The following is a 26,060-nucleotide window of genomic DNA, read 5'->3' on the forward strand; positions in this document are numbered from 1 at the left end:
TTGAAAAAAATTTTTTATTAAACACTATAAATATGACGATTTCTTATTGGAGTGGAAACCAGGTAGACATGCCTCAATGTCATGGGTGCTCACTGTCTTTTCAAGGAGAGTAATCTTAGAGTAAAGAAAGAGAAAGAATAGGTCAAGTCCAAGGACTGGGCAAAAGCCACAAAGTTTCTCTATTCCTTTAAAAGCAATAAAAAGCCATTCTTCTGGCATTTTTACAAAAAGATTTGAAGTCTCTACCTTGGTCACAGCTCAAATTATCGCCCCCCCCTTTTTTTCTATCCAGATTAGTAGAAATACTCTCCAGATGAAGGAAAAGGAGAAAGAAAGATGACTTACAGGCTCCAGGGACCATTTTTCTCATCTGAATGCAATCCTAGTATAACCATGCCCATAATTCTTTGCATAGCGGCTCCATGGGTAGGTTTCCACCAGGAGCAGGAGGAGAGGGCACTCAGGATGCCACCGAACCCTCTTGCCTAGTTTTAAACTCCCCCTCTCCAGCACACACACAAAGGAACCATTGTGTGGGTGATGATTTGTTGGGTTTTTTCCACAGCTCCTTATAAGCTGAGAATCCTTCTGGGCAGAGGGACATTCTTTTGTTGGGGTCAGAGGGACATTTCCCAGCTGATGAGACAGTTCTGGGCTAAATACAGCCTTTCCTCATGCCCCTTGCTATTCAAATCACTGATGTGTGAAGGATCAGATTTGCCAAGTTGTCTCCTCCAGGATAAAGGAATCTGAGACCTCCTAAGCATTTTATTAATCTTTTGCTCTTTTATAGAGCATCCCTTTGTCCTGCCAGGAAAAAGAAAGGGAACAGAATATTTTTTTAATTCAACTGTTAGAAAGTTTTAAAAGGAGTATTCTCATAACTCAGTTTAGGAGTTTTAAGTCCTATGCATGGCACTTCTGAAAATGGAGACCACACAAAACAAGTTCATGGAGAGCTTCCAATAAGCATTCACCAGGAGAGAACAGCTGCTTGGTTATTTGCAGCCTGACAGAAAAGCTGCCAACACTGCTTTGCGTGCCCCCGAAAGTGCTGCAGAAACTCGAGTTCCAAAAAGCATTTGTCTTGACATCTGGCTAAATTAGAGATTTTCCAAATAAGTTCCCATTTGAAAATCCCTCTTCATGTCCCAAGGCTGTGTGCTTCTTGTCACAGTGATGCCCTTTTCCCCACTTAATTTGAAAAACAAGAAAGGGATAGAGAGACAGAGTGTTTTCAAGTCACATTTGGAAGTGTGTCTTGCTAAACCCTGGTCAGAATTAAAATGAATGTTGTAACTTTGACAACTTCCCAGATTTTCTTTCACAATTATTTGCATAGCACTTGTTGAGAATCATTGTTGATTTCAAAAGGGAAGGAAAAACCTGCCGATCCTCCTCTTGTGTTAGTAATACATTTTTTCTTCGTTTGATCTTTAAGGACAAACAACTTTGTTTTGAGACACCAATAATTCTGTTTGGTGTTCCAGTGTTCTGTAAATGAAACCTTTGTACCGTCCCACATATGCTGAATTCCTATGGGGGAGATGGGACTTCCACCTCGTGGCTCAGTGTGCTACTCAAAGGTCAAGCAAGGAGGAATGCTTTTAACTGGCGTTAAACCGTGAACTTCAGAGGTCAAAGTGTTAACCTGAAAGGGCAGGGGACCAGCACCAAGTCTGGGCATGTAAAAAGGAGGTAATGCACACAAACAATATAGATCTGCATAAGTGTTCTTTTTAATTAATCTGGGAGGGCTAATAAAATATATATGTCTATATATTTCATGTGTCTCAAGTTGGACCTCACTTCTCCAGTTCTCGAAGAAGCTCCCCAAAGTCAGTGATGTACCACTTGGCATTGTCCTTCACCTGTTGCCGAATCACATTTCCCCCGAAGCCAATGAAAATGTCCTAAAAAGGGGAAAAAAGGAATCAAAAGCATTAAAAAAAAAATGATATTGCCACAGGTGTTGAGACTGAATGTATAAATATCAGTTTTGGGTGGTGGGGACGGAACCACCTCCTTCACCTCCTTGTCCTGAGTCAACAAGCATTTATTAAAAGCTCCTACTGTGTGCCTGGTGCTTTACTGGTTACTAGAAAAGTAAAGAAAAGCAAAAACATGGTGCCTACCATGGTCAAGTTTCCATTCTAACAGAGGACTTTCCTCCGAACCAGATCCTAGAGCCACTTCAGCAAATAGCAAAAACCTCATCTTGAACTTCCATACTGATCTATCCACTGAGTAAATATCATGCCAGGACCTGCCCTCAAGGAGTTTATGATCTAAATGAGGAAGGCCCATGAAACAGTAATGTAAGGGGAGGGGTAACGTAGTGAACAGAATGCTCTACTGGCCGGGAAGACCCAGGCTCAAAATCAGGGCAACTCTGGGTAAATCACACAAATTCTCTGAATCTGTGACAGTTTCCCACACCGACTATCCATTGAGGAATAAACCAGTTGGCAGGGGATGGAAGTCCCTACTCTTTTAAAATCACAAATCTCTGACCTATTGCCAAGACAAGAGAAAGCCAAGTGCTTAATAATGTGGTACAGACAGTTAGAAATTCAAATAGAGAGACCAGTGAGGCCTGAAGGAGTTGGGAGAGGAGATTAATCCAGACTCCTGCTGGCAGCAAGCACCCCACTTCTCCATGCATGATCAATGGAATGACACTCACTTAGAGAATTCCCACTAATTTATGTTATTCTCAGTTAATTGTCTTTAGGGTAAAAGAAGCAGAGATTGTAGAAAAATTATGTAATGATTATATGCAAATATCAATCTCATTAAAAGGCAGCAGACCTCAGGCCGGACATTAGTTTGATGCTGGTGCTGGACTATCAAAGGTAAAGCCTCCCTCTTTTTCCTTCTCTTTCAGTAAATCAGGAAAGTGACTCATATAATTGGAGGAATCAGGCTGAAAGACAACTTTGCTTAATGAATGTTCTGGGAATGTTGCTGCCTAGGGAGGCTGGTTGGGGGTATTTGTTGGGAAGAGCCTGGTGCGTCCACACAAAGTGCTTCAATTAAACAGAAGCCATAGTCTTTGAAAGAGGTAAGGTCCCTCTCTCTTTCTCTTTGTGTGAATGTAGACATGGTGTAAAACACACACATTCCAAATAATGCCTTCCCTTTCTTCCCATTCCTGCCTCCTGCAAACTGAGACTGTGCTTTTACCACCACACTTCATGACTGTGATGGCAGACCAGTTGGACTCCTTGCCTTTGGCCTCTCCCTGAGATATTCTTCGTATAGAGTTTATCACAGTTCCTGGAACATAGTAGGCCATAATAAATAATAAATGTTTGTTTCCTTTCTTCTTTCTATCCGAGCTTAAATCACAGTTAGATTAATCTTCCTCAAAGCACTGTTTTATCTTTCCTCTCCTTTTTAAAACCAACCAAAGGCTCCCCATTATCTACATGAGTCAATTCAATTAAACATTTCCTTAAATGTCTGAGATGCCAAGTACTTTGTGAAGGAAATGGTGATGTAAGAGATTAAAAACTATCAACCAGACTTTTTTTTTTTTTAAAGAAAGAACACTGAATTTGGAGTCAGAAGACCAAAGTTCAAATCCCACTTCAAAGGTCTCTAGGCCTCAGTTTCCTCATCTATAACATGAGAGGTGTGACCATGACTGCGATCTATACACTTGATTCTCCTCTCTGCCCATTGAAATCTTAGCCATCTTCCAAGTCCCTCCCTGTTAGAGCCTTCCTGGACTACTCCAGGCCATGACACTCTCTTCTCCCTCCTCTGAGCTCCCAGCACACTTGGTTTGGGTTCAGACTGCCCGCTGACATTTCTTTGATTGTAGCCTTGTTGAATTTTGCCATGTGTTGTTTTTCTTTCCTCAACTGGACTAGAAGCTCCCTGAGGGCAGGCACTGTGCATTGTGCACCTCTGTACTCCTCCTGAGCCTAACTCATGTCATGCACACACTTCTCCCTGCCTTCCCCTAAGCGACAGCTCAATACAACCTCCTACATGATTTTCCTCACCATCCTGGCTGTTAAGAGGTCTCATTCACTCTCAGAGTGACTTGACTTTATTTTATCTTTCCTTATCCATGTAGATTTTGTATCTCTGGAGGAGAATTTAACGTCTGGGAGAACAGGACCTGACTCACTTTTGCCTTTGTATTCAGGGGCTTAGCCTAGTATCTGGAAGCTTGGTAGGCACTTACTGAATGAGATTTGTTTTAGAATTTGATTTGACTCCATTACTGTAAGATCGTTTAGAGAGGAATGTTGGGAAAGTTCTGCTGGAGTAATCCCTTTACTCTTGGATCCACCCATGAATGAGGTTTACTCAGTTGATGTAGTACTGGAAAAGAGCTGAGACGTCATTTAATCCCAGCTCCTCTCTTTTGACAGAGGACAAGACTGGGGCCAAAAAACAAAACTGTAATGAGGACTGCCCAATGTCATACAGGGAGAAAGTAACAGAGCTGGGTCTTGAACGCAGGTCCCTGACTCCAAATTCCTCTGTGCTGCATGGCAGTAGAGTCCATAAGAAGGACTTAAAGCTGCAAGAGAAGAAGCCTCACCATCAGGGTAGTCACCTCTCTGGGCCTCAGTTCCCTGGTCTCTACAATGGGAGAGCTGGACACTCTGGGCTCATAGATTTAAAGCTGGCAGGGACCTTAAAAGCCATCTAGTTGAACCCTATTATTTTCCAGCTGAGGAAACAGGCTCAGAAAAAAGTAAAGTGACCTGCCCAGGTTGTAAGTCACAGAGATAGCTCTCTGGCTCCAAAGCCTGTGCCCACTTCCCTTTAGACACAGAGGGAAGACCCTCTCAGGCCTATGGTTTTGTTTGCTAAAGGACAGACAGGGAATAGTATCCTCAGAACTTACAGCAGGAGGGCAAGCTTCCATGTCAGTGGCTCCATCTCCAATCATGACGATTTTCTTAAAATGGAACCGTTCCTTCAGGAGTCCGATCACCTTGCCTTTCCCACCAGACTCGGCAGTCGGTTGGCTCTCATCAAAACCAGCGTATTCACCTAGAAAGAACAGTGATGGTGGTGGGATTAAAGATCCATTAATTCCATATTAAGGAACATACCAGGAAGATGGGCTTTCCAATGAGGAGCAATAAAAAATAAATGTTTGTGGCTCCCTACTACCTCTATGTTCAAATGTCGACTCTATTAGAGTGAATTAGAGCTATTTTTTTTTAACATGGTAGAGAACATTTTTATGTATTTATTTTTTTAAAAATTTTGAGTTCCAAATTTTCTCCTTCCTTCCCACTCCTCTCCCACCCAACTAATTTTGTCTTGAGATCGTTAAAAGTAACCAGGTTTATCCGGCAGGGTTCTAAGGCCAAGGCTAGAATGAAGGAGTCTAATGAGAAGATGGTTATCAGCCTAGGACCCCCCAAAGCTGGATTCCTTGAAATCATTCAGTTGGCAGACCATATTTCTTCCATGGACCTATAGATAGGGTTCCAAACCTTTTTTGTTTTGTTTTGTTTGTTCTGGACCCCTTTTCAGTGTCTAGTGAAGCCTATGGACCCTTTTTCAGAAGAGAGATTTCTAATTTTTTTTTTAAGAAGAGAGATTTCAAATGCATAAAATAAAACATATAGCATCACAAATAAAACGGGTGAAATGGTTATCAGAATGTATTTTTAAAAAACACACATGGACCTCAACCTCATGTTAAGAACCCATGACCTAAAGTGAATCAAATGAATGCAGATGCTTGGAAGACAACTGGACCCAAAATAATCTCATTTCCAAGGGATCCACAAAGCTTGTCTGTGAAAACCCAAAGCATCTTACCGAACACTAATGGATGGACAAAGACAAGATGGTCACCACTGGCCTGGGAGCCAATACACATAGGGTCATAGGGTCTCAGACCTGGGGACTGAAGGGCTCTTTGAAGGTATCTTATCCAACCCTCCATTTTATAGATGAGGAAAATGAAGCCTAGAGAGACATGGGTCATAAATGGTAGAGCTGGGATGATTTTAGTACTCCTGGGTGTATAAGGGAAGACTACAAAACCACAGAGAAATAGATATTTCCACACTTAATTTTTGTTTCTTAAACTATTACTGCAGCCTGGGCCCTAGATCCCTAAGGACCCCTTTACCCAAACAGTCTCTATCAGTGAAACTGAAACTGATGAGAAAGAAGAGAGTATCCCAAATGGATGCTTACCATTGAAATAGAACTTCAACCTATTGGCAAAGACATTGGTGGCTGGAATATTGAGCTTTGAAGCGACGTGTTCTACGATACTCCTAAACCCACCAGAGATGAGGAAGACCTGAACATTCCGCTGCTGTAAGCGGCTCACCAGATCCCTATGGGTGATGGAAATTAAATATCAGCAAGTAGAAAGATCAGAAGGCAGTCCATGGAAGAAGGGCCCCAGAAATACACTTAAATCACATACTGGAACCTTTGCTTAGGCTTATGATTTAATTCATCTGGTTTGATCAGAGCAATTATTAACTACAAGAAAATAAACTTGGTTTTTTAAAATAAATACTTATAAGACATCTATGGTGTAATTTTATTTTTGTTGTTCAGACATTTTCAGTTGTGTCTGACTCTTTGTGCCCCATTTGGGGTTTTCTTGGGCAGAGATACTGAAGTGGTTTGCCATTTCCTTCTCCAGCTCATTTTATAGATGAGGAAACTGAAGCAAACAGGGTTAAGTGACTTGCCCAGAACTCAGCACTCTATTCACTGTGCCTAAACATTTGAGTCTAATTTTAGCCTTATCTTGTACATTAGATACCTGAAAAAGGCATTGAGGAGGCTCAGTGGATAGATCACTGGGCCTGCAGTCAGGGAGACTTGAGTTCAAATCTGGCCTCAGACACTTTCTAGCTGTGTGACCCTGGGCAAGTCACTTAACCTCAGTGTGCCTCAGTTTCCTCAACTGTAAAAAAGGGATAAGCATAGAAACACCTGCCTCTCAGGTTGTTGTGAGGATCAAATGAGATGCCATAAGTAAAAAGCTTTGCAAACCATAGCTACATTGAATAAGGATGTATATGTAGCACCTATATCGGACTGCATGCCCTCTTGGGGAGGGGAAAGGGAAGGAGGTGGAGAAAATCTAAAACCTATGGAAATGAATGTTGAAAACTAAAAGTAAATTCATTATTTAAAAAAAAACAGAGCTATATAAATGCTAGCTATTATAGCTATAAAAACCAGATTTACGTTTACATACTCAAGGACTGATGAGGTTCTACTGTGTAGAGACAGCATAGCATGGGTGAAGCTTGGAGTCAAGAATGCCCGAGTTTAAATCTTGCCTCGGAGACTCATGGTCTTACCCTGAACAAGTTACTTAATCTCTATGCATCTCAAGAAATTCTCTAAGGGGCGGCCAGGTGGCTCAGCGAGTAAGAGCACCAGCTCCAGTGTCGGGATGACCTGGATCAAATCTGGGCTTAGATACTCAGCACCACACCCAGAAATAACTGGCCGTGTAACCTTGAGCAAGTTACTTAACCCCGATTGCCTTAAAAAAAAAAAAAGAAATTCTCTAGGAAGTTTACCTAGAAAGCCAAAGGCTTTTCATTCTTCATTGGGAAAGGGAATTTCCATACCAGGAGTTTCCGAGGGTCAAACTCACAGATGTTTCATGCATTAGATTTGCACCACTGCTTTTCTAGCCCACACTGCAATGCTGGTCATATTATGATAGAATTTTCCAGTAAGAAAAGGTAAATAAGAAATAAGAAAGGTAAATAACTATATCTGTATGTCACTCATATGCATGCTGTTACAAGTGGTGCTATTTGGTGCAAAGTAAAGACCCCTGGGCAGCAAAGTGGTATAGGGCATAGAGCACTGGCTCTGGAGTCAGGAGGACCTGAGTTCAATTCCAGTCTCTGACTAGCTGGATGACCCTAGGCAAGTCACTTAACCCTGTTTGCCCCAATTTCCTCTTCTGTCAAATGAGCCAGAGAAGGAAATGGCAAACTACCTCAGTATCTCTGCCAAAAAACGGGGCCGTGAAGAGTTGAACACAACCTAAAATAACTGAAGGATAACAATGGAAAAAAAAAACAACTCAGGGTTGTGGGATCCTAGGCAAGTTCCCATCATCACTATCATCATCATCATACCATCACCACAATCATCGTCATCATCACCATCACCATCATCATTATCATAAGAGTTCTCAACAGCATTAAAATCACAAATGTAATTTAGCACAAAAAAAAAGAATGTTGGAGATGGAGGACCAAGGACCTGAGTTTGAATCCTGCCTTTGTCACTTATTACCTGTGTGACCTTAACAGGAAGGCTTAGACGAGATAACCACAAAGGCCTTGAGTTCCAGCCCCAAGTCCTCTGATTCTTCTCTAATATTTTAATTGTACTAATACATTTTTAAAATGTTTTCAGTCAAACTCCATTGTGACTCTCAATGTCAAAGCCACAATGAGGGATCTCCAACCCCTCACTCTCCAGGACTTCTCATGTTTTCCTTTCTCTTCTCTTCCAAGGAGCAGAATTTCCGACCCACCTCCTCATCTCCTCCTCACCATAGAAAAAAGCTATTATTTTAACATTACTGACAACAATACCCATTGTGAGAGAGAGGTAGTTTGGTGAGGCGGATAAAAAGCTGGCCTCTAAGCCAAGAAGGCCTGGGTTGGAAGGAAAGAATGGACTCGCTATTTCACAATCATCAATGGCCCTGAGATCTCGTTGGCATGGTGCCTTCATTAATTAGTGAGCTGTCACAAAATCTCTGTGCCTAATGATGCCCCAGTGTCCCTTTTCTATAAACCAAGACATGGATCAAGGCCATTTCACAAAAATGATGATTCACTGGCCTGTGGGAAATTGATTAGTCAAGAACAACTTATTGACGGCTGACTGACTATGCATGCCCCTACCCCCCAGTGGACCTGTGAGTGTCCTGGGGAGGGCACATTTGTGTCAAGTGTTTAGTGGTTATTTGACTCTCGTGTCTGACTTGTCTGACTCTCCATGACCCCATTTGGGGTTTTCTTGGCAAAGATCTTGGAGTGCTTTGCCATTTCCTTCTCCAGCTCATTTTACAGATGAGGAAACGGAGGCAAACAGGGTGAAGTGACTTACCCAGGGTCACCCAGCTAGTAAGTATCTGAGGCTGGATTTGAACTCAGATCCTCTTGACTCTAGGGCCAGCGCTCTATGGCGCCGCCTAGTCACCCTAAAGTGTCAAATGAGGGGTATCAATTCTTAGCATAGCATCATAGATTTAGAACTGGAAAAGACCTTCCAGAAGGTATTGAGTCCAATTTATAGAGGAAGAAACTAAGCCCAAGAAAGGTGAATGACTTGTCCAAAGTCACAGGTAATAACTTAGCAGAGCCAGATTTTGAACCCAGGTCCTCAGACTCCAAAGCGAGCCCTCCTGGCATGCCTCCCTTTGGTCTGCCTGAAGGATGGATGCCTGGGGTGAAGCCCTGAGAGCTAAGGATTCCTCCTACCTTATGCCTGGTGTGAGGTGTGGAGGGTGCTCTGAGAGGAGTTTCTGCACCTGTTCTCTGGAGGGCTGGATCAGTGCTAATCGCTCTGTTAAGGCCGCCTTGAAAGTCACCGCACCACCCATAGCTCTGCGGGTCCTAAGAAGGAGATTCAGCCCATCAATGCCAAGCGCCCGCCCCTGTCCAGCCACACAGGTACCAAGTGAATGAGGCCGCTTCAGGTCAACTGTTAGAACAATGACTACAAACTGGTCTTTTCTGCGTCCTGGCTTGGGCTCTCAGAAGGCCCAGCCAGGGGCCTGAGAAACCCCCACTTCCTAGACCGCTCTCTCTTACTTGGGAGCTGGCTGCTTGAGGGAGCTAGAGAAGGGTTAAACAAGCAGAGCGGTCTCCTGTCAGAAGGGCAGACAAGCTTTCCCCTGCGTCTGACCTGACGGCGGCAGAAGTCCGGTCCAGGGCATTATAGAAAGCAGTACAGGAGTGCTGGATGATGGAGAGGTGTTCCCTGGAAGCTCCACAGTGCTGCAGGGCATTTGGAGTGACCCTTGTTCCCAGGGACCCCAAAATGGATAATTATGGAGGCTGAGGGCAACAGATCCTTTAGAGGTCCTAGAGAAAGCTGCCGCAACCTGGGAAGGAAGGTGGCTCTCTGAGTGAGTCAGTTTACCAATCTGTCTAAATATTCTGACAAGCATGCGCATCACCTCCTGAATCAGGATCATACTGCGGGCAGACACTGACTCCAGCCCTTTCCGCAACATAACCTAATTCGGGGCCCTTGAATCTGAAGAACGCCCAGCAGTCGTTGGGTTTTTGTAGATACCTAGAGATTCAGCCCCTAAAAAGGTCACTACTTCAGAGATGGGGAAATGGAGGTAAGCCACCGAGCCCTGTCCATGTGGGCAAGCCCAAGACAGAAGCTGGTGCACTTTGACCCCTGTTCTAGCCTCCCCCAGTGAGTCTCTAGTGCTCAGCTGACCGAAGAGAGCCCGTGTTTAATGATTCATACATTTCTGACACAGCATCCCCAACACCGCAGAACTTGGCCAGCTCGTCAATTCCTTCTTCTCTGATGACCGTACTGTCGACATCAAAGCAGACAGCATCGGCAGAGCGGAAAATTTCCCTCAGCTCCGAGTGGGAGACCATGATTCCAAGGATTCTCCTTCTGCAATAAAAAACGAGGAGGAGACCTATAAGGCAATTTAATTCAAACCAGCAGACGTTTAGTAAGGGACTACTCCGGGCAAAGCACCAGAGATACAAAGGTTAAAAAAAAAGAAAGAGAGACAAGAAGGTGGCATAGTGCAGAGAGCGCCAGGCCAGGAGTCAGGAAGACCTGAGTTCAAATCTAGCCTCAGATTCTTCCTAGCTCTGTGACCCTGAGCAAACCACTTCACTCTCTTTGCCTCAGTTTCCTAAACTTCCCAAGAGAAATCACCTGTTGAGAGGATCAAAGGAGATATTTGCAAAGAGCTTAGCACAGTGCCTGGCCCATAGTAAACATGACATAAACGCTAGCTGTTATTATTTTTGCAGGCCTGCCCTGATCCTTCATTAGGGCCGAGCAATCAGGCACCCACCAAATATTCCTGATGAGCCCCCGTTTAAAGGCAGCCAAAAACAGACTCATGAGGGCTGGCTCTGAAGTGGATTCCAACCGTAAGTAACGTTGCTGGCGCCGGGGCGAGCAGACTCAAGGCTTCTTTTTTAAATTTCGAAAGCTCTTATGGGATTTTGTGCCAAGTGGGCTTCGTGAGGTCTTGTGCCGCTTTTCATGCCTCTACAATCTGAAGGGGCAGAACTTCCCCCATGTTTCCAGGCACTCAGAATACAGGTTTCTGTGTGTCCTTGCTCCGAGATGCCACAAAGTGGTGGGTGACTGTGACAATCCTTTCCACATCTCATCTCACTACAGAGAATCTCAGGCTGGGACATGTGACGTGGTGCCCGTGGCCCATGCCTGTGTCCTGGGGCACCTGTGGGTTGGCATTCACGATGCCAAGAGGTGGAGTCTTTAGTTCAGAGATCCCATCTCTCTCCGTGCCACGCCTGGCACAAAATTAAATCCACAACCATTTGTTCAAGGTTTTGGCCTCACATTTTTGTGTAGGTGGAAAATCCTGTAAGACCTGAAAGTTCTAAAAGGGGAGACTGATTTACTGTCAGACAGAATTCAAATGAGACAATGCGGACTAAAGCAGGATCACGGCAAAGAACATTGCCCTCTTAGCAGGCAGCATCGGACCTTACTGCAAACCTTCAGCCCAAAGGAGTGTTACAAACTGGAGATCTGGCTGGGTGGGAGGCTTTGAGCAGGAAATGGGCCTGTTTGCTTTGTTGTCTTATCTATAGCGCTGGCCCATCCTGGACTCTGGAAGCTGGGTCTACGTGCCAAAGGCGAGGTCCCTCAAGCTGACAGCATCTTGCTGTCTCTGTCCCCATCACCAATATACTGATCAGGATGGAATGTGGACCAGGTTTGGGCAGCCCTGCCTGAGGATGTAGTGGGCATCCCAACAGCCTAGAGTTCCTTCTGCAAAACATTTCTCCAAACTCACAAGTTCTTAAGAGAAACTCTTTCTTAATGCTAGAGGCTAAGCTGCTGGGTTGCACAGTGGTTAGAACATTGGACTGAGTCAGGAAAACCCGAGTTAAAATCCTGCCTCAGATAATAGATGTGTGACCCTGGGTAAGTCACTGAACTCTTTCAGCCTCAGTTTCCCCACCTATAAAATGGGAATAATAATAAGAACCCACTTCACAGAGGATTGAATAACATACGTACAGATAGAACGAGAAATTCCACTTAAAATAACTGCAGACAATATAAAATGCTCAGGAGAACATATGTACAATGCTTTACAAACCTTAAAGTATTATATAAATGTTATTATATTTACGTAATTTCTATTTTATAATGTCCCTAATATTTAAATATTGTGTGCAGTGTATGTAGTTATTGTATTTCAATAGTATGATGGGCTTTTCCCTCCAGTAATGACCCCCATCCAGGCCTTCTCCCAAACACCGCTCAAGGGCTCCTTACTCTACGCCACAAGCCTTGCTCACATTTCCTTCTCGTTGGGTGGCTACCAGGGGAGCACAGGTTCTGTCCGTCAGCTGCCCCTTTGCCCTCGCTCCCCAGCCGGCTCATTTCTACAAGAACACCACTACTCACTCCTCTGTAACAACTGTGTGTTGCATCACACGCGGCAGCCTGCTCATGTCTGGAATGTGTCTCTCTATTGCCCTTTGGCCTATAGGCTAGGCGCTTAAAATAGAACCACCCATCTAGAAGGTAGAAGAGACCAAGAGAAATTACCTGCATCTTACTGCTAGGCAGGTGTGATATTATTCCCATTTCAGAGCTGAGACCCAGAAAAATGAAGGTAAGTCAGGGGACTTGCTAGGATCCCTCAGCTAGTACTTGTTAGAGGGAAGCCCAGAACCCAGATCTACAGGCATCCCCAGCAGAGACACAAGAGAGAAAACAGGTGAGTGGTTTCTGAGAACCAGCATAGGCCTATGTACTAAGAAGAGCCTGAAGGAGACCATAACAGTGGACCTGTTTGCACTTTTTATTTATTTATTTATTGCCCTTTTTTTTTTGGAGGGCAATTGGGGTTAAGTGACTTGCCCAAGGTCACACGGCTAGTTTTTGTGTTAAGTGTCTGAGACTGGATTTGAACTCAGGACCTCCTGACTCCAGGGCCAGTGCTCTATTCACTGTGCCACCTAGCCACCCCTTGTTTGCACTTTTTATAGCAGCAAAAACTGGAAGGCTAAGGAGCTGAACAAATGATGGCACTGGAAAATCACTGGGCCATAAGAAATGATGCAAGGGATGGTTTCAGAGAAAACTGACAAGATTCCTATGAACTGATGCAGAGGAAAGGGAGCAGAATCAGAAGAACAATTTACACAATAACAGCAACACTGCAAAAAGCAACAGCTTTGAAAGCTGTAAGAATTCTGATGAATGCAATGACCAGCCATGACTGCAGAAGACCAGTGATGGAAACTTTTACCTACTTCCTGCCAGTGAGGGGTTGGACTCAAGGTTGTAGAAAGAGACATGTATTTTTGGGGCATCACCAATTCAGAAATTTGTTCTCTTAATTAAAAAAAAAAATAGAGGCAGCTAGGTGACGAAGTGAATAGAGCACCAGCCCGGGAGTCAGGAAGACCTGAGTTCAAATCCAGCCTCAGACATGTGACACACTAGCTGTGTGACCTTGGGCAAAACAACCTCAATTGACTTGTCTTCCCCCCTCAAAAAAAAAAGTTGGAGTAGGGGAAGGAGAGAAAATTAATTTTTATTCATTAAAAAAATTTAATTTGAAAAAAGAAAAATATGATAGTGAAGTAGCCCAGAATTTTAATAAGCTACACAGTTCTGTAAATTGCCATGACATTTCTCCTCCTTGGGAAACACAAGTCATGTGATACATGAACAAGGAAAGAAGTCAAAAATTCACTTGAGAAAGTCAGCCTGTTCTTGTGGAAATGAGCAGCCACACTGGGATTAATATATAATCCAGTTCCAGGCAAAGCTGAAGGGCTTTGGGGAGGTGTGTGGCCCACTCTTTCTGTGACTATAAAAGCACAAACCTGCTGCTGCCATGGCCCTGGGCAGGATGGTTTCCACATCACCTACCCCCTCTTAAGGAGGAAGAGGGGGCTATGAATAATTAGTGCTAGGCATAACTGAGCATCATCCTAAAAGCAAGTCTAATACTGAACCGCCAAGTGGGATGGGGGGGAGGGACAATGTCCACAGACACGAGTGGCAGAAACGGACAGTGCAGACGCCTGTGCCACTGTCATCAAGAAAGCTAAGGGCAGGGAAGCAAAGGGGAAGGTGAGGTATACTGAGAGGTGGTGGCCCACAGTGGGATAAAGCAGACAGTATCAATGGATAGATTTGGTTTTTGCTTATCTATATTCCTTTGCTACAAGAGAGGGTCTTCAGAGGACTGCCACCAGCCATAGACAACAGGGTAAAAAAACCTTAAAACAATAGAATAGAATAGTATCTAAGACTGGCCCCAAACTAATCCCAGCTCCATCACCGTATAATCTTTATGAGCCTCTCTTTCCTCATATGTAAAATGGGAATGACCACACCTCTTTGTTGCAAAGATCAGATTAGATAATCTACATGGAAATCACCTGGATAAGTGGAAACCAGTACATGATTGCACTGGGTTATTACATCTTTGTGGGCATCTCCACTACCTCTAAAGAGCCCCATCAGCCACTATTCCTGACGCCATGGAGAGGTCAGTGACCATCAAGGACCCTTAAAACACATCAGATTTTGTCAGTGAGGGAACTCCCTCCAACTACACAGAGCTGAAGCCTAAATTCAAAGTTCAGAAAGTCACTTGAGACTCAGAGACATTAAGGGACTCACCCATGGTCATTGAGCTATAGTGTCCAAGGCAAGACCTGAACCCATGTCTTTTACATGGCACAATGGGAACTGGAGTCAAGAAAAGCTGAGTTCGAGTCTGGTCTCTGACACTTACTAACTGTGTGACCCTGGGCAAGTCACTTCACCCTGCTTGCCTCAGCTTGCTCATCTATAAAATGAACTGGAGAAGGAAATGTCAAATCATTCCGGTATCCTTGCCAAGAAAACCCCAAATGGGGTCATGAAGAATCAGACATGATTGAACAACTTCCTGATTCCATCCCATCTGGTATACATACTAATGATCTGTCGAAGGTCACCTGCCCGACACGGTCATTTTACAGAGGAAGATGCTAAGGCACAGGCTAGCTGGTCTGTCTGAAGGATCCCACCCTCCTGCCTGGGGCACACTGTCACGGCTCAGAGCTGAAGCCTCCCCACCCCCGCCATCCCATTTCTCCAAAGTCTTCCCACCACCACTCCTGCATGCTTAGGGCCATGCCCAGATGCTCCCTGCTCCCCAGCCTGAGAAGAGCCATCCCGGCTGAAACTCTAGGCCAAGAAACTGTGGGTGTTTTCCCCCCTGGGGCATGAGTGGGCTCCTAATACCATGGGGAAGGGGATGACTCAGGAAAATGGATAAGATCCCAGTCGAGGTGGGGAAAGGGAGAAGGCACAGGTAAGGGAAGCAAGGCTTTCCAGTGGAAAAAGCACTATGTCTAGAGTCAGAGGATTTGGGTTCAAATCCTCTCTCTGACACATATGACCTTGGGTAAGTCACTTGAACTCCTTGGGACTCAGTTTCCCCATATATAAAATAAGTTTTATTTTGATGGCCTCCAAGGTCCCTTTTTAGCTCTTGATCCAAGAGTTTATGGGTGGATTCTGGACCTCTGGCATCTACCAGGAAGCGTTGGGGGGAGGGTTGAATGGAGAGATGGGAAGGGGGCTGGAAAAATGGAAAAGAGTCAGTAGGTAGGCTCTTGTTTGGACAGGGCAGATAGGGCCCACTGCCAAAAGCTAAGACACATGGCCACACCCTTCTGCACTCCCAGCAGTTCCCAAGAATAAGCCATTCCCAGGAATAAGCTTCCTCCATGTTGAGGCAACCCCATGTTGTCTTCCTGGGGGACTTTGGTGCCCACTTGAAAACAAAAGCAGAGCTGTCTTTAGAGACAGACATGGTCCACTGTGAGGAGTGAGGCATGATCTCCCACACACTCCTCGATCCTGGACAGCAGCAGCCCCCTGAGAGGTATTCCAATGACTGCAACTCACATAAAAATTTGCCACACAATTTCCCTCTTCCTGGCATTATTGTTCTTATTTTTGTTATGGTGGTTCAACTGAGTCTGACTCTTTGTGATTCCATCTGTGATTTTCTTAGCCAAGACACTGCAGTGGTTTGGCATTTTCTTTTCCAGCTCACTTGACAGATGAGGAAACTAAGGCAAACAGGGTGAAGAGACTTGCCCAGGGTCACCCAGCTAGTAAGTATCTGAGGCCAGATTTGAACTCAAGTCCTTCTGACTCCAGGTCCAGCACTCTATCTACTGGCCACCTAGCTGACAGTCATCATTTTTTTTGGAATCCTCATACATCACACATGACACAGACATTTCTTGGTTGAGTTAAGGTACCAGCCACTACTCAAAAGCATATTTAGCTTATAGCCCTCAAATCTAGGCAATATTTGAGGAGCAAGAAGAAACAAAGGCTGCCAGACTCACGTGCCTCCAGTGCTGAATTCTAAAGGCTCTGCTGGCCACCGAGCTCCTTCTTTGAAAGATACAGTGGGTATGGAAATCCAACTCCAGGCGTCTCCACGAAAGACCTCCTGAGTTCTGAGTTCTCCAAGCACGAACACAGTCTGGGAAGAGATGACAAAAATGAGCAAAGGGACAGACAACACGGGTCCCCTCTGGTTACCGACTTCTCAGTCAACACACATCGATTGAGTACTCGCTAGATGCCAGACGTTCCGTGAAGTGGGATGCAAAGACAAGAGTCAGAAGAGTGTTTGCCTTCAACGTGGAAATAACCAGAGATTGGAAGATACCTACAGAGTGGATGGAAGGTGATTTCAGAAAGGGAAGGCACTGACAACTTGGAGGGGACTGGGAAAGGTCTCCTACAAATGGAACCTGAACGGAGTCTTGAATGAAGCCAGGGAGGGGAGGTGTGCCAAGCAGAGGGAACAGCCAGGGCAAAGGTCCGGAGTGGGGAGATGGCAGGTCCTATGTGAAGCTGGATAACCCATGAGGTTCACCATCACAGAGTGCATGGAGCGAAGTGTTAGAAGGTTGGAAAGCTAAGAAGGAGTCAGATTGTGAAGAACTTTAAACGATTTCCTATTTTATCCTGGAACCATTGGAGTTTATTGAGGGAGATGGGACTTTAGAAACATCAGTTTGATGACTGAGGATAAATTGAAATGGGGAGAGACCTGAGGCAGGGAGGCCAATTAGAAAGCTACTGTGAACCCAAAAGGGATACCCTCATGCCTATAATCCTGCCCTTCCCTCCAACTGGCTAACCAGGAGCCCTTCCCCATGTGTGCTGGGCTTAGAGCTCTGAAAAGCTGCAAATAACAGCCCCCACCTCCCAGAACTGTGGTCAGGATCACGGAAGATATCTGTGAAGCACTGTGCAGAACTTAAAATGCTATGTATCAATGGCCGAAGTTGGAGTGAGGAAGGTCTGAGTTCTAATCCCAGCCCTGATGCCCATTTCTGTGAAGTTAGGAAGGTAATTCATCTCTCTGTGGCTCAGACAAAGACCTAGGATTTATCTATTGGAGTACAGATCTCCTTTGGGATCTGCTTCAATGGAGGGCATTCTCCATGCTGCAGCGACTTTGAAGGAGACTGCCCCGGCAGAGTTGATCCCATTGTAGGGGTCTAATAAATGCTCACTGATTGAGTGATTGATTATATTATCCAGTAGCTGCTTCAAAAAGCAGTATCAGGACTTTCCGGGAATAGTCCAAGTATCGGGGGTAAACTACACAAATCAGAAAACCTAAGCTGTCCGGGTAGGTTTGATTTTTTTCATCCTGAGTATTTATTTTGAAAGCATATCCAGTGCAGTGGGGGAAAAACATAATATTTTAATTTTTCTGAATTGAGGAATTAGACCCTCTGAATTAGGGGTGTAGTCCTTGAAAAAGCTTCCTGGGTCCTCAACCAGGGCAAGAGGAGGTAAACTCCTTGAGGGCAGGGCCTGTTTTGTTTTTGTCTTTTTATTCCTTAGACAACGTCAATTTTTAGCTAGAGTGAGTATTATATTTAACAGGGCTTGGGGCTTAGAGCTGCCAGGAGAAGTGTACAAAGCAAAGGACGTATCAGAGCTCCCCATGTTACTCAGCCCTAGCTTAACTACCCAGAAGTTTTTCAGAAGCTCCCAAGGCATTAATGAAATGCACAACCCACAAGAAACACCCTTTTTGTTTTTAACTAGTTCACGGACAGGTTTGTGAATATATGGCTAAGGGTAACCACTTTGCAGACCAGAAAATGGGAATTATTAAAAAAGTTTAGGTGGCTTTTTCTGGTCAATCACTCAGCTAGTATCAAAGGAAGAATTTGAACATAAGCATTTCAGACGGCCAGACCCCATCCCCAGTACCTTGCTGTGTCTCAGTTTGTCTGATGGCTTTGAACTGTACAGGATGCACTTTGTTATTATTTTTGGTCCATATCTACAATCTATAGTGTTAGAGAGATTAAGTTACTCATTTGTGGTCACACTGCTAAGTGTCAGAAGCAGAAACTAAACTCAGGTCTTCCTGACTCCACAGCTAGCCTTCATTCTCCTGTGAGCTTCTCCTTATGACAATGAAAACATACCCAGGAATTGTAATAAAACACACAAAGTATTGATCTAATTTCTTCTTTGATCCTCACAAATCAATCCATAAGTATTCCTGCCCCAGATATAAGTAGAAAAAAAGAGAATACTATTCATTGAATGAATGAATATTCAAACACCACCCCCCTTGAATTTTTGTACCAATGGACAGAAATATTTAAACTACCTTTAAAATGCTAATAGGATGGAAGGAGAGGGTCCAACGTATTAAATTATCAGAGTGTTAGCCCCAAACTCCAGGGCTTTTACACCCCATAGTGGGCTGATGGCTCTCCCACAGAGGATTGCATCATTCATTCATCCTGAAATTAACAAGCACACAGAGTGAGGACAATCAAGCTGGAGAAATCGACAGATCCACGCAGGAAAGGAGGAAATCCTGAAGGCTCAGACTGCCCCTCATTCTGGCTCTACAGAATTAAGGTACCCAGTTTCAGAGCTAGGTAGGTCTGAGGGCATGAGGGCAGTCCAGTATCCTGTAAGAGAAGATCAATGCATGCCTCCAGACTTACAGAGTACAGAAGCGTCTGTGGGAATCCTTCCGGCTGCAGAAGAATGAAGGTTCGGTCTGGGCTCCCAGTCACATGCCTGGGATCCGAGGAAGCTGACCCTTCTGGGAGAAAGCCGACTTTAATAAATGCTCATTTCAGATCTGCTGAGCAAGCTTGGGGGATTTTTGCATAATGCCTTCCTAAACTAAACCCTGCAGGACCTGGCTGTTCCGAAACCTGTGGAGAAGAGCCGAAGCCCTGCCTCCTGGAGGGTGTGGCTCCCTCAGCACCACCCTGCTGCTCTGCTGTTGGTTGGGGAGGCCCAGCAGACTGGGCTGTTCCGCACTCTTTCCCCAAAGTCAGAAACCGCAGGGTTTCTGCCTCTCGGGTACAGGAGGTTCGTTGACCTTAATGCAGCGGTGAGAAGAGGAAAAGCTAACCCCTGGGGATATAAGGTGTGTTAGGATTAGGGGGAAGGGTCACTGAATGGAAAGGGCACGCCTCCAATCCGGATCTGGTTTTTTTGCAATTCAGCAAATACAGATTTCACTAGGAGTCCTTTCCTAAATGCATAATCGTGTCTTCTCAATCTGGAGCTAACCACCCCAAAAGGCCGGACTTTGTGAATGGTAGAGCTGCAAAGGACCCTTCGAGATCTCTTGGCATAACCTCCTCCTCATTTTCTAGAAAAGAAAACAGAAAGAAGTATTGTAACTTACCTGAAAGTTCAACACACTGCTGTGAAGTCCTTGAGGGGAGGGGAGGCCATTGGCAAAAGTATTCAGGAAATAATAATAATAATAAAATAACAAGGAGAATTTATATGGGGACATAATAATTACCTACAAACCAGATATAGATAGGATAAATTGGGGGTCATCTCAGAGGGAAGGCACTAAGGCCTTTTTTTTTTTTGGTGCTGTTAAATGCCTTGCCCAGGGTCACACAGCTAGTAAGTGTCAAGTATCTAAGTCTGAATTTGAATTCAGGTCCTCCTGACTCCAGGTTTGTACTCTGTCCACTGTGCCGCCTAGCTGCCCCCAGGAAGGCACTAAGATTAAGGCAGACTGACTGGGAAAGACTTCTTTCAGAAGATAGGATTTCAGCTGGGACTTGATGGAAGCCAAGAATGCCAGGAGGCAGAGATGAGGAGGAGGGGTATTCAAGGTATGGGGGACAACCAGAGGAAATACCCAGAGCCAGGAAATGGAGTTTCATTTACAGATGAGGAAAGGTTATCCAGGTAGTCAGCATCTAATATTTCAAGTCAGGTCTTCCTGACTCCAAGTCCATTACTACGCACTGTGCCACCAAGGGGCTTATGGAAAGAGTGACTATCACATGAATGAGCTGCCTGACAATTATGGAGCATACCCAGGTCCCCAAAGAGGTATCCATGTCAACAAATGGAGACGTGGGTCATGTGCCCATGGGTGATTTGCAGGGACTACCAATTTTTAACTAGGGGAGACAATAGATCAAGAAATTATGGTAAACTTAAGGCACTTAAAAGATCATAGCTAGGTGGTGCAGTGAATGGAGCATGGGCCCTGGAGTCAGGAGGACCTGAATTCAAATCCGACCTCACACACTTAACACACACAAAAACTAGCCGTGTGACCTTGGGCAAGTCACTTGACCTCAACTGCCCTGCCTTCCCCCACCAAAAAGCAAAAAAAAACACCATAGCTCTAGAGATGGTAATAAGTGGCACCATCAGGATTAGAACTGAGATCTCATACTCTTCCCATGAGGCCAGCCATGTTTTTCAATTCCTTACCAAATTATAAAGGATGAAGCCTTTGACTATACATCCCTGGGGAAGGGATGGGCTCGCTATGGACACCATAGTGAGATGACTGACAATAACATTTCTTAGATGTTGATGATGAGACAGTTTTACAAGTGAATCCATTACTGGACACTGGAATCAGCAAGGTTTGGGCTTGAATCCTGCCTTCGACCCGTACCGGCTGTTACCAAGCTGTTTCATCTCTTGAGCCTCAGTGTCAGCCATGTAAAAGGTGACAATAATGACAGTACCTACCTCACAGGACTATGAGAGTCAAAGGAGATGGTGTATGAGAAGTACTTTGCCAACTTTAAAGCGCTTTATAAATGTTGTTGTCATTATTGATCGAGGTAAGGAGTACTGAGTAACTGATGATCCATCGACCCCTCCCTGAGGATGGTTTGAGTGGGTCAGGCCACTGTCGAGGTGGGTCTGGGATGTAGTCTAGGGATGAAATGGGAAAAGATAACCACAACTAGCAGTTCTGGCACATTCAGCTGGGGAGGGGGATTATCTAAGCGTGTTCATGGGTGAGGGAGGCTAAAGACACAGTCTTTGTACTTTCTACACAAAAGTTCCTCCTCCGGAGCATCACTTCCCTATGGGTGACGTCTCTCCTGTTACAATGTAAGCTTCAAGAACCCTCAGAGGTAATTTTGTGGGACTCTCTCATTTTTTAAAAGAGGAAGCTGAGCTTAATAATCTCTCTCATTCATTCATTCATTCATTCTAAGGGGTTCTGAGGGAGAGTGACTTGGAGGTTCTTGACAATACCAACAAGGATCTGAACAGGATGAAGTGAGCTTTAGAGGAGAGAGGGGGTAAGTTAATGGGGCAAAGAGAGGGTCTGAAAATTACATTGGGAATGCCAAAAACAGACCGCTTACTCCTTTTGCCCCTGTCAAGGGTGGTGAGAGAATGGAGGGTAGTACCAGTGTCTTCTGGAGAAAGCTAGATTCCATTGAACACTAGTAATGGAAGGCATGTAAAACTGAGAGAGCCTGGCTGAAGAAGTGTTTGTTAACAGTGGTTCCAACTGTAAATCAGTGAGCCTATGAACCTTGGGGGGAAGGGTGTGTAGTTTGGCAGAGGGGAGGGAGGCTGGTGCCCAACCAGGTCAGCACTTGGGGGCAAAGCCCTAGTGATCCCCCTGCTATTTTCGACTTTGGCAGGCAGATGTACAAATGGAATCCAGAGTTAAGCAAAGAGAGATCAGCAGTGGACTTGGGTCCCTCTGTTGGGAGAGTTTGCTCATTCACACAGCCCTGTCTAAGGAACCCCCTCAGCCTGAGATAACATCTGGGTGACACTAATAATCTAAGTAAATTTGAAGCTATTTGTGTGTTAATAAATTCATTCACAATGGTTGTTATGGGAAGAATGTGATAGTGGGTACCAAATGTTCTGTGACATATCGAAACCACGGTGAATCTAAGGATTTTGGGGGGGAAAACAAGGAAATTACAGATATTTTTAAAAATTCAATAAATATGAATGAATAGAAAAGAGTTCCACTGAATCATTACTTGTAGTTTCCAGATATTTAATAAGTAACTGAAATGGTAAGGATGGGCTTCTGGAAACAACCATTTTTCAAACTATCATTTCCAAACTATATCATTTGTTGGCTAATGAGCCAGCCCTAGGTCATATGTCCATCCAGCACGGCTGTGGAGAGAAACAAAGGAAGTTGTAGATGCTGTTTAGATAGGGCTTGTAATACAGAAGGTGCTGTAAGGAAGCTTTTCTGCTGTTCCTGATGAGTGTATTGCCTTGCAGCCCGCTGAGGACCCCAGGCAGTCCTCAGGTGTGAGCTAGAAACGTGCCTCCTCGTGGTATGGTTAGAATAGGCTCCTCAGTCTAGACGGGTGAGCTGTCATTTGAGAGATGAGGAAACTGTGACAGCCTTGGATTCTGATCTGTGGTTGGCAAAGGTGTCCCCAGCAAAGGCTGCTCTGAAAGGAAGGCCGAGCATGTGCTATGTAAGGGTTCAACACAAGCAGCAAGTGAACAAATGGAGAAGTAAATTTACTAGAATAAGCATAACATTAAAAACAAGTCAAGAAAATTTACCAACTCTTGGTTTGGCTAAGGGTGCCTGAACATTCAGTAAAGCAAGCATCATATCAGTTCCTTGGTTTATAAATTGTGAAACAGCAAGATGCTATATACCAAATTCAGTATAATGTAGCAGAGCTATCTAAGCCTTTATGTCTTGTTCTGAAAGCAAAACTAGCAAATAAAAATATGGATTTTTAAAAATCAAGACTTCAGGAGGTAGTTATAATGTGACAAAAGTCTTCACTTTATTAGACAATGAAGTAGAATGGTAGAGTAACTTCAAAACTTAAATTCTTTTCATTCATTTTAAAAATTAACTTACAAAAACAGAATTTACATAGAATTCTCAGGAGTAAATTGATCACGTATTCAACTGTGTGGGATACTGTTCTTTTCCAAGATAAATGTCCTGATGAAACAGCTCCAGGAGTCTGTCCAACTACATATCACAGTCTAGACAACTGGCATTTTCTGTATACCCTCTGAACATTTTAAAGTGATGGCAACTCTGCTTTACAAAGTTCTTTGATGAAGATCCCTTGGAGGACCTCCCCATGAAGACGGAATTCCTTTACTTCTTGCACTCTGCTCACTAGACTCTCACACTAGAACAGTGACAGGCACCTTTCCCTGATTTATCCCTCAGGCTCAGGAGTGTGTTGAATAAAATTATCTCTCATTTCATCTTGAACTGAGCCCAACATGGAATGGCACCAGGAGAGTGGGCCATTTGGGAAACTGCTCATTGCTTTTGATGAATCCAAGTTATTGAAACCCTTTTTTTTAAAACACCCTTACTGTTGTGATGGTACCATATGACTGCAGAGACCAACACAAGTCACAGAAGAATTAACGTTGAAGGTCACCCAAAGAGGTACAGAGAGAGGGTGAGTAGACCGTGGTATTATTATGCATGAAGTTATTCAGGGAAGAAACTGCATAAAAGTTATCCTCAAGGCAATGTTTTCTGGAAAAGGGGGGTGGGCTCATGGTGTGTCTAGAGGAAGGGCTAAAATGATGGACAGCCTGAGTGCTCCACCAGCATCCTGGCAGAATCAAGAAATCTAGAAGGAGGCACTCAGTTCATTGGGTGGACTGGCTTGTCTTTCACAATACAGGTTATGGATAGGTTTTCCAAATTAATGAGATCACTATCATATAATAAGGTACTTATCAGTACTACAATTTAAAGGTTCTGTATACTACTAGATTGTTTTGGTCATAAGGAACTTGGACTTCAGTCTATAGGACCAGCCCAGTCTGGAAACTACAAGTAGAACCCAATAAACAGTCAGCACAATAACATCATTTTGGCTGAGAGACCATTCTTATCCATCAATCAGTAAAGATGTATTAAGCACCTACTGTGTACTAGGTAGTGTGCGAAGTGCAGAGCTTAGCACCAAATATTAGTAAACATATATATTTAATTTTGGAGTCTAATTTTTAAGGGCACCGTATGCCACACAAAATCATTATACCAATAATTTTATTGAGGTTCACAATTTAAATAATTTAATATCCTTTGTGAGTAAAAATGAAGATTTTGAGGGGACTTGAAAACGTCATGAGGAGGACAAGGAACTGCTGATGTTATTTAGGTTATTTAAAGAAGATTGGGGTAGACATGCCGGTTTCCTTCAGATATCTGAAGGGCTGCCATGCTTCCATCCAGTTCTGCTCTGTGATGTTCTGCACTGGGTTGTTAGACTCAGAAACTGGACCACTAAACCGTACATAAAGATCTCTGCCGACCACATATTGACTTGGAAAACCACATATTATTACTCATATTCTACTGTATTTTCATTTATTTTGTTGAATATTTCCCAAATCGCATCTTCCCCAATGACATGTGTGGTGCCTCCAGTATCCAAACAATCCTATGAACTTTTGGGCCTCCTTATTGGTAGGGGTAGGAAAATCCTGAATCTTTTGTCAGGCTTGAGGAAGAATCTCCCGTAGCCCCTTGTTCCATTGTATACCCAAAAATTCACATTTTGAGCTGGTCCTTAAACCTTTGCAGGGTTAATTTCCCACCCTTTACTTTTCAAATGCTCAATTAGAAGGGTCAAACTCCTTTCTACTTCTTCTGCCTCTCTCTTGTGTCTCTCCAAATCTACCAGCTCCTCCCAGTTCAGCACTCTCTTTTCACATCAACAAGTCCATCCCATAAGTGGGATTAACAAGCTCTGGGTTTTAACACAATCAAACCAAAAACCAAGCCAATACAGGGGAATCTTTAAATGTCATTACTATTACAACACGGTTCAGGCTACTGTGGGGAGAGCAAAGGACAGGCTGCATATTTGACATCTCTGTTCTGGAGCACAGAGCTCAGGCCAATGAGTAGAAGCTGCAGATTTCAGCTCCTCAGGAGGAAAACCGAGTCAACAAAGAGAACTGTCTAAAAACCGGCAATTCCTCCTTATCACTCAGCTAAAAAATGGAGGTAAATGACCCTACATCCAAACCCCCAAATTCCACTATTCTTATTAAAATGATAATACTATTGATCCACTGTCAGCAAGTCATGCTTTTCAAACTGTTTTCTACTATCTGCAATGAGCTTGTAGCATGTTTTCTGATTGCTTAGAATGAAAAAATACAGCTAGTGGTATAGCAGAGCCACTCAGGGCCTTCTTGGCATCACACTGTGTGTAATCCACTAACCTAAGGGCTCACAGACATCTTAAAGAATTAAAGGTAATCCGTGTTCCTCGGGCCTGAGAATTGCCCACATTTCAAACATTTTTGCCAACTTCTGGACAAGGGTCATAGATTATGGGCCAAATATTGATACCTTGAAGTGGGAATAAGGAAGGGATGGAATCTGTAAGATGTTTAGAATGGAGTGGGATGTCTGGGAAGAAACATGATACCAGGAGGCAGAAGATCTGGGTGCTGGTTGTTTCCATGACACCTAGGGTAAGTAATTTGACTTCCCTGTGTCT

The 26,060-nt window shown here is 44.1% G+C and overlaps 2 protein-coding genes across 3 annotated transcripts in view; one reads left to right on the top strand and one right to left on the bottom strand.

Moving 5' to 3' along the window:
- The window catches only part of CCT6A (chaperonin containing TCP1 subunit 6A), a 62,011-nt gene that overhangs the window by 21,528 nt on the left and 14,423 nt on the right, over positions 1 to 26,060 (top strand). The window lies entirely within an intron of this gene.
- Positions 1,722 to 19,543, bottom strand: PSPH (phosphoserine phosphatase). Of its 2 annotated transcripts, none has more exons than XM_069089558.1 (7): positions 19,275 to 19,543; positions 16,623 to 16,762; positions 10,483 to 10,641; positions 9,477 to 9,611; positions 6,187 to 6,332; positions 4,871 to 5,019; positions 1,722 to 1,913 (listed from the first exon to the last, which is right to left on the bottom strand). In XM_069089558.1, the coding sequence occupies exons 3-7, from the start codon at positions 10,620 to 10,622 to the stop codon at positions 1,806 to 1,808; spliced, it is 678 nt and encodes a 225-aa protein (XP_068945659.1). In that variant the 5' UTR covers positions 10,623 to 10,641; positions 16,623 to 16,762; positions 19,275 to 19,543; the 3' UTR covers positions 1,722 to 1,805. The 2 variants fall into 2 exon arrangements, with proteins under 2 accessions (XP_068945659.1, XP_068945658.1); XM_069089557.1 differs by having other exon boundaries at positions 16,627 to 16,762; positions 19,275 to 19,542.

This window comes from Petaurus breviceps, unplaced genomic scaffold (assembly GCF_028583685.1).
Source record: "Petaurus breviceps papuanus isolate PSGF00001 unplaced genomic scaffold, PetGlider_PUasm1.0 186, whole genome shotgun sequence".
Taxonomy (NCBI): Eukaryota; Metazoa; Chordata; class Mammalia; order Diprotodontia; family Petauridae; genus Petaurus; species Petaurus breviceps.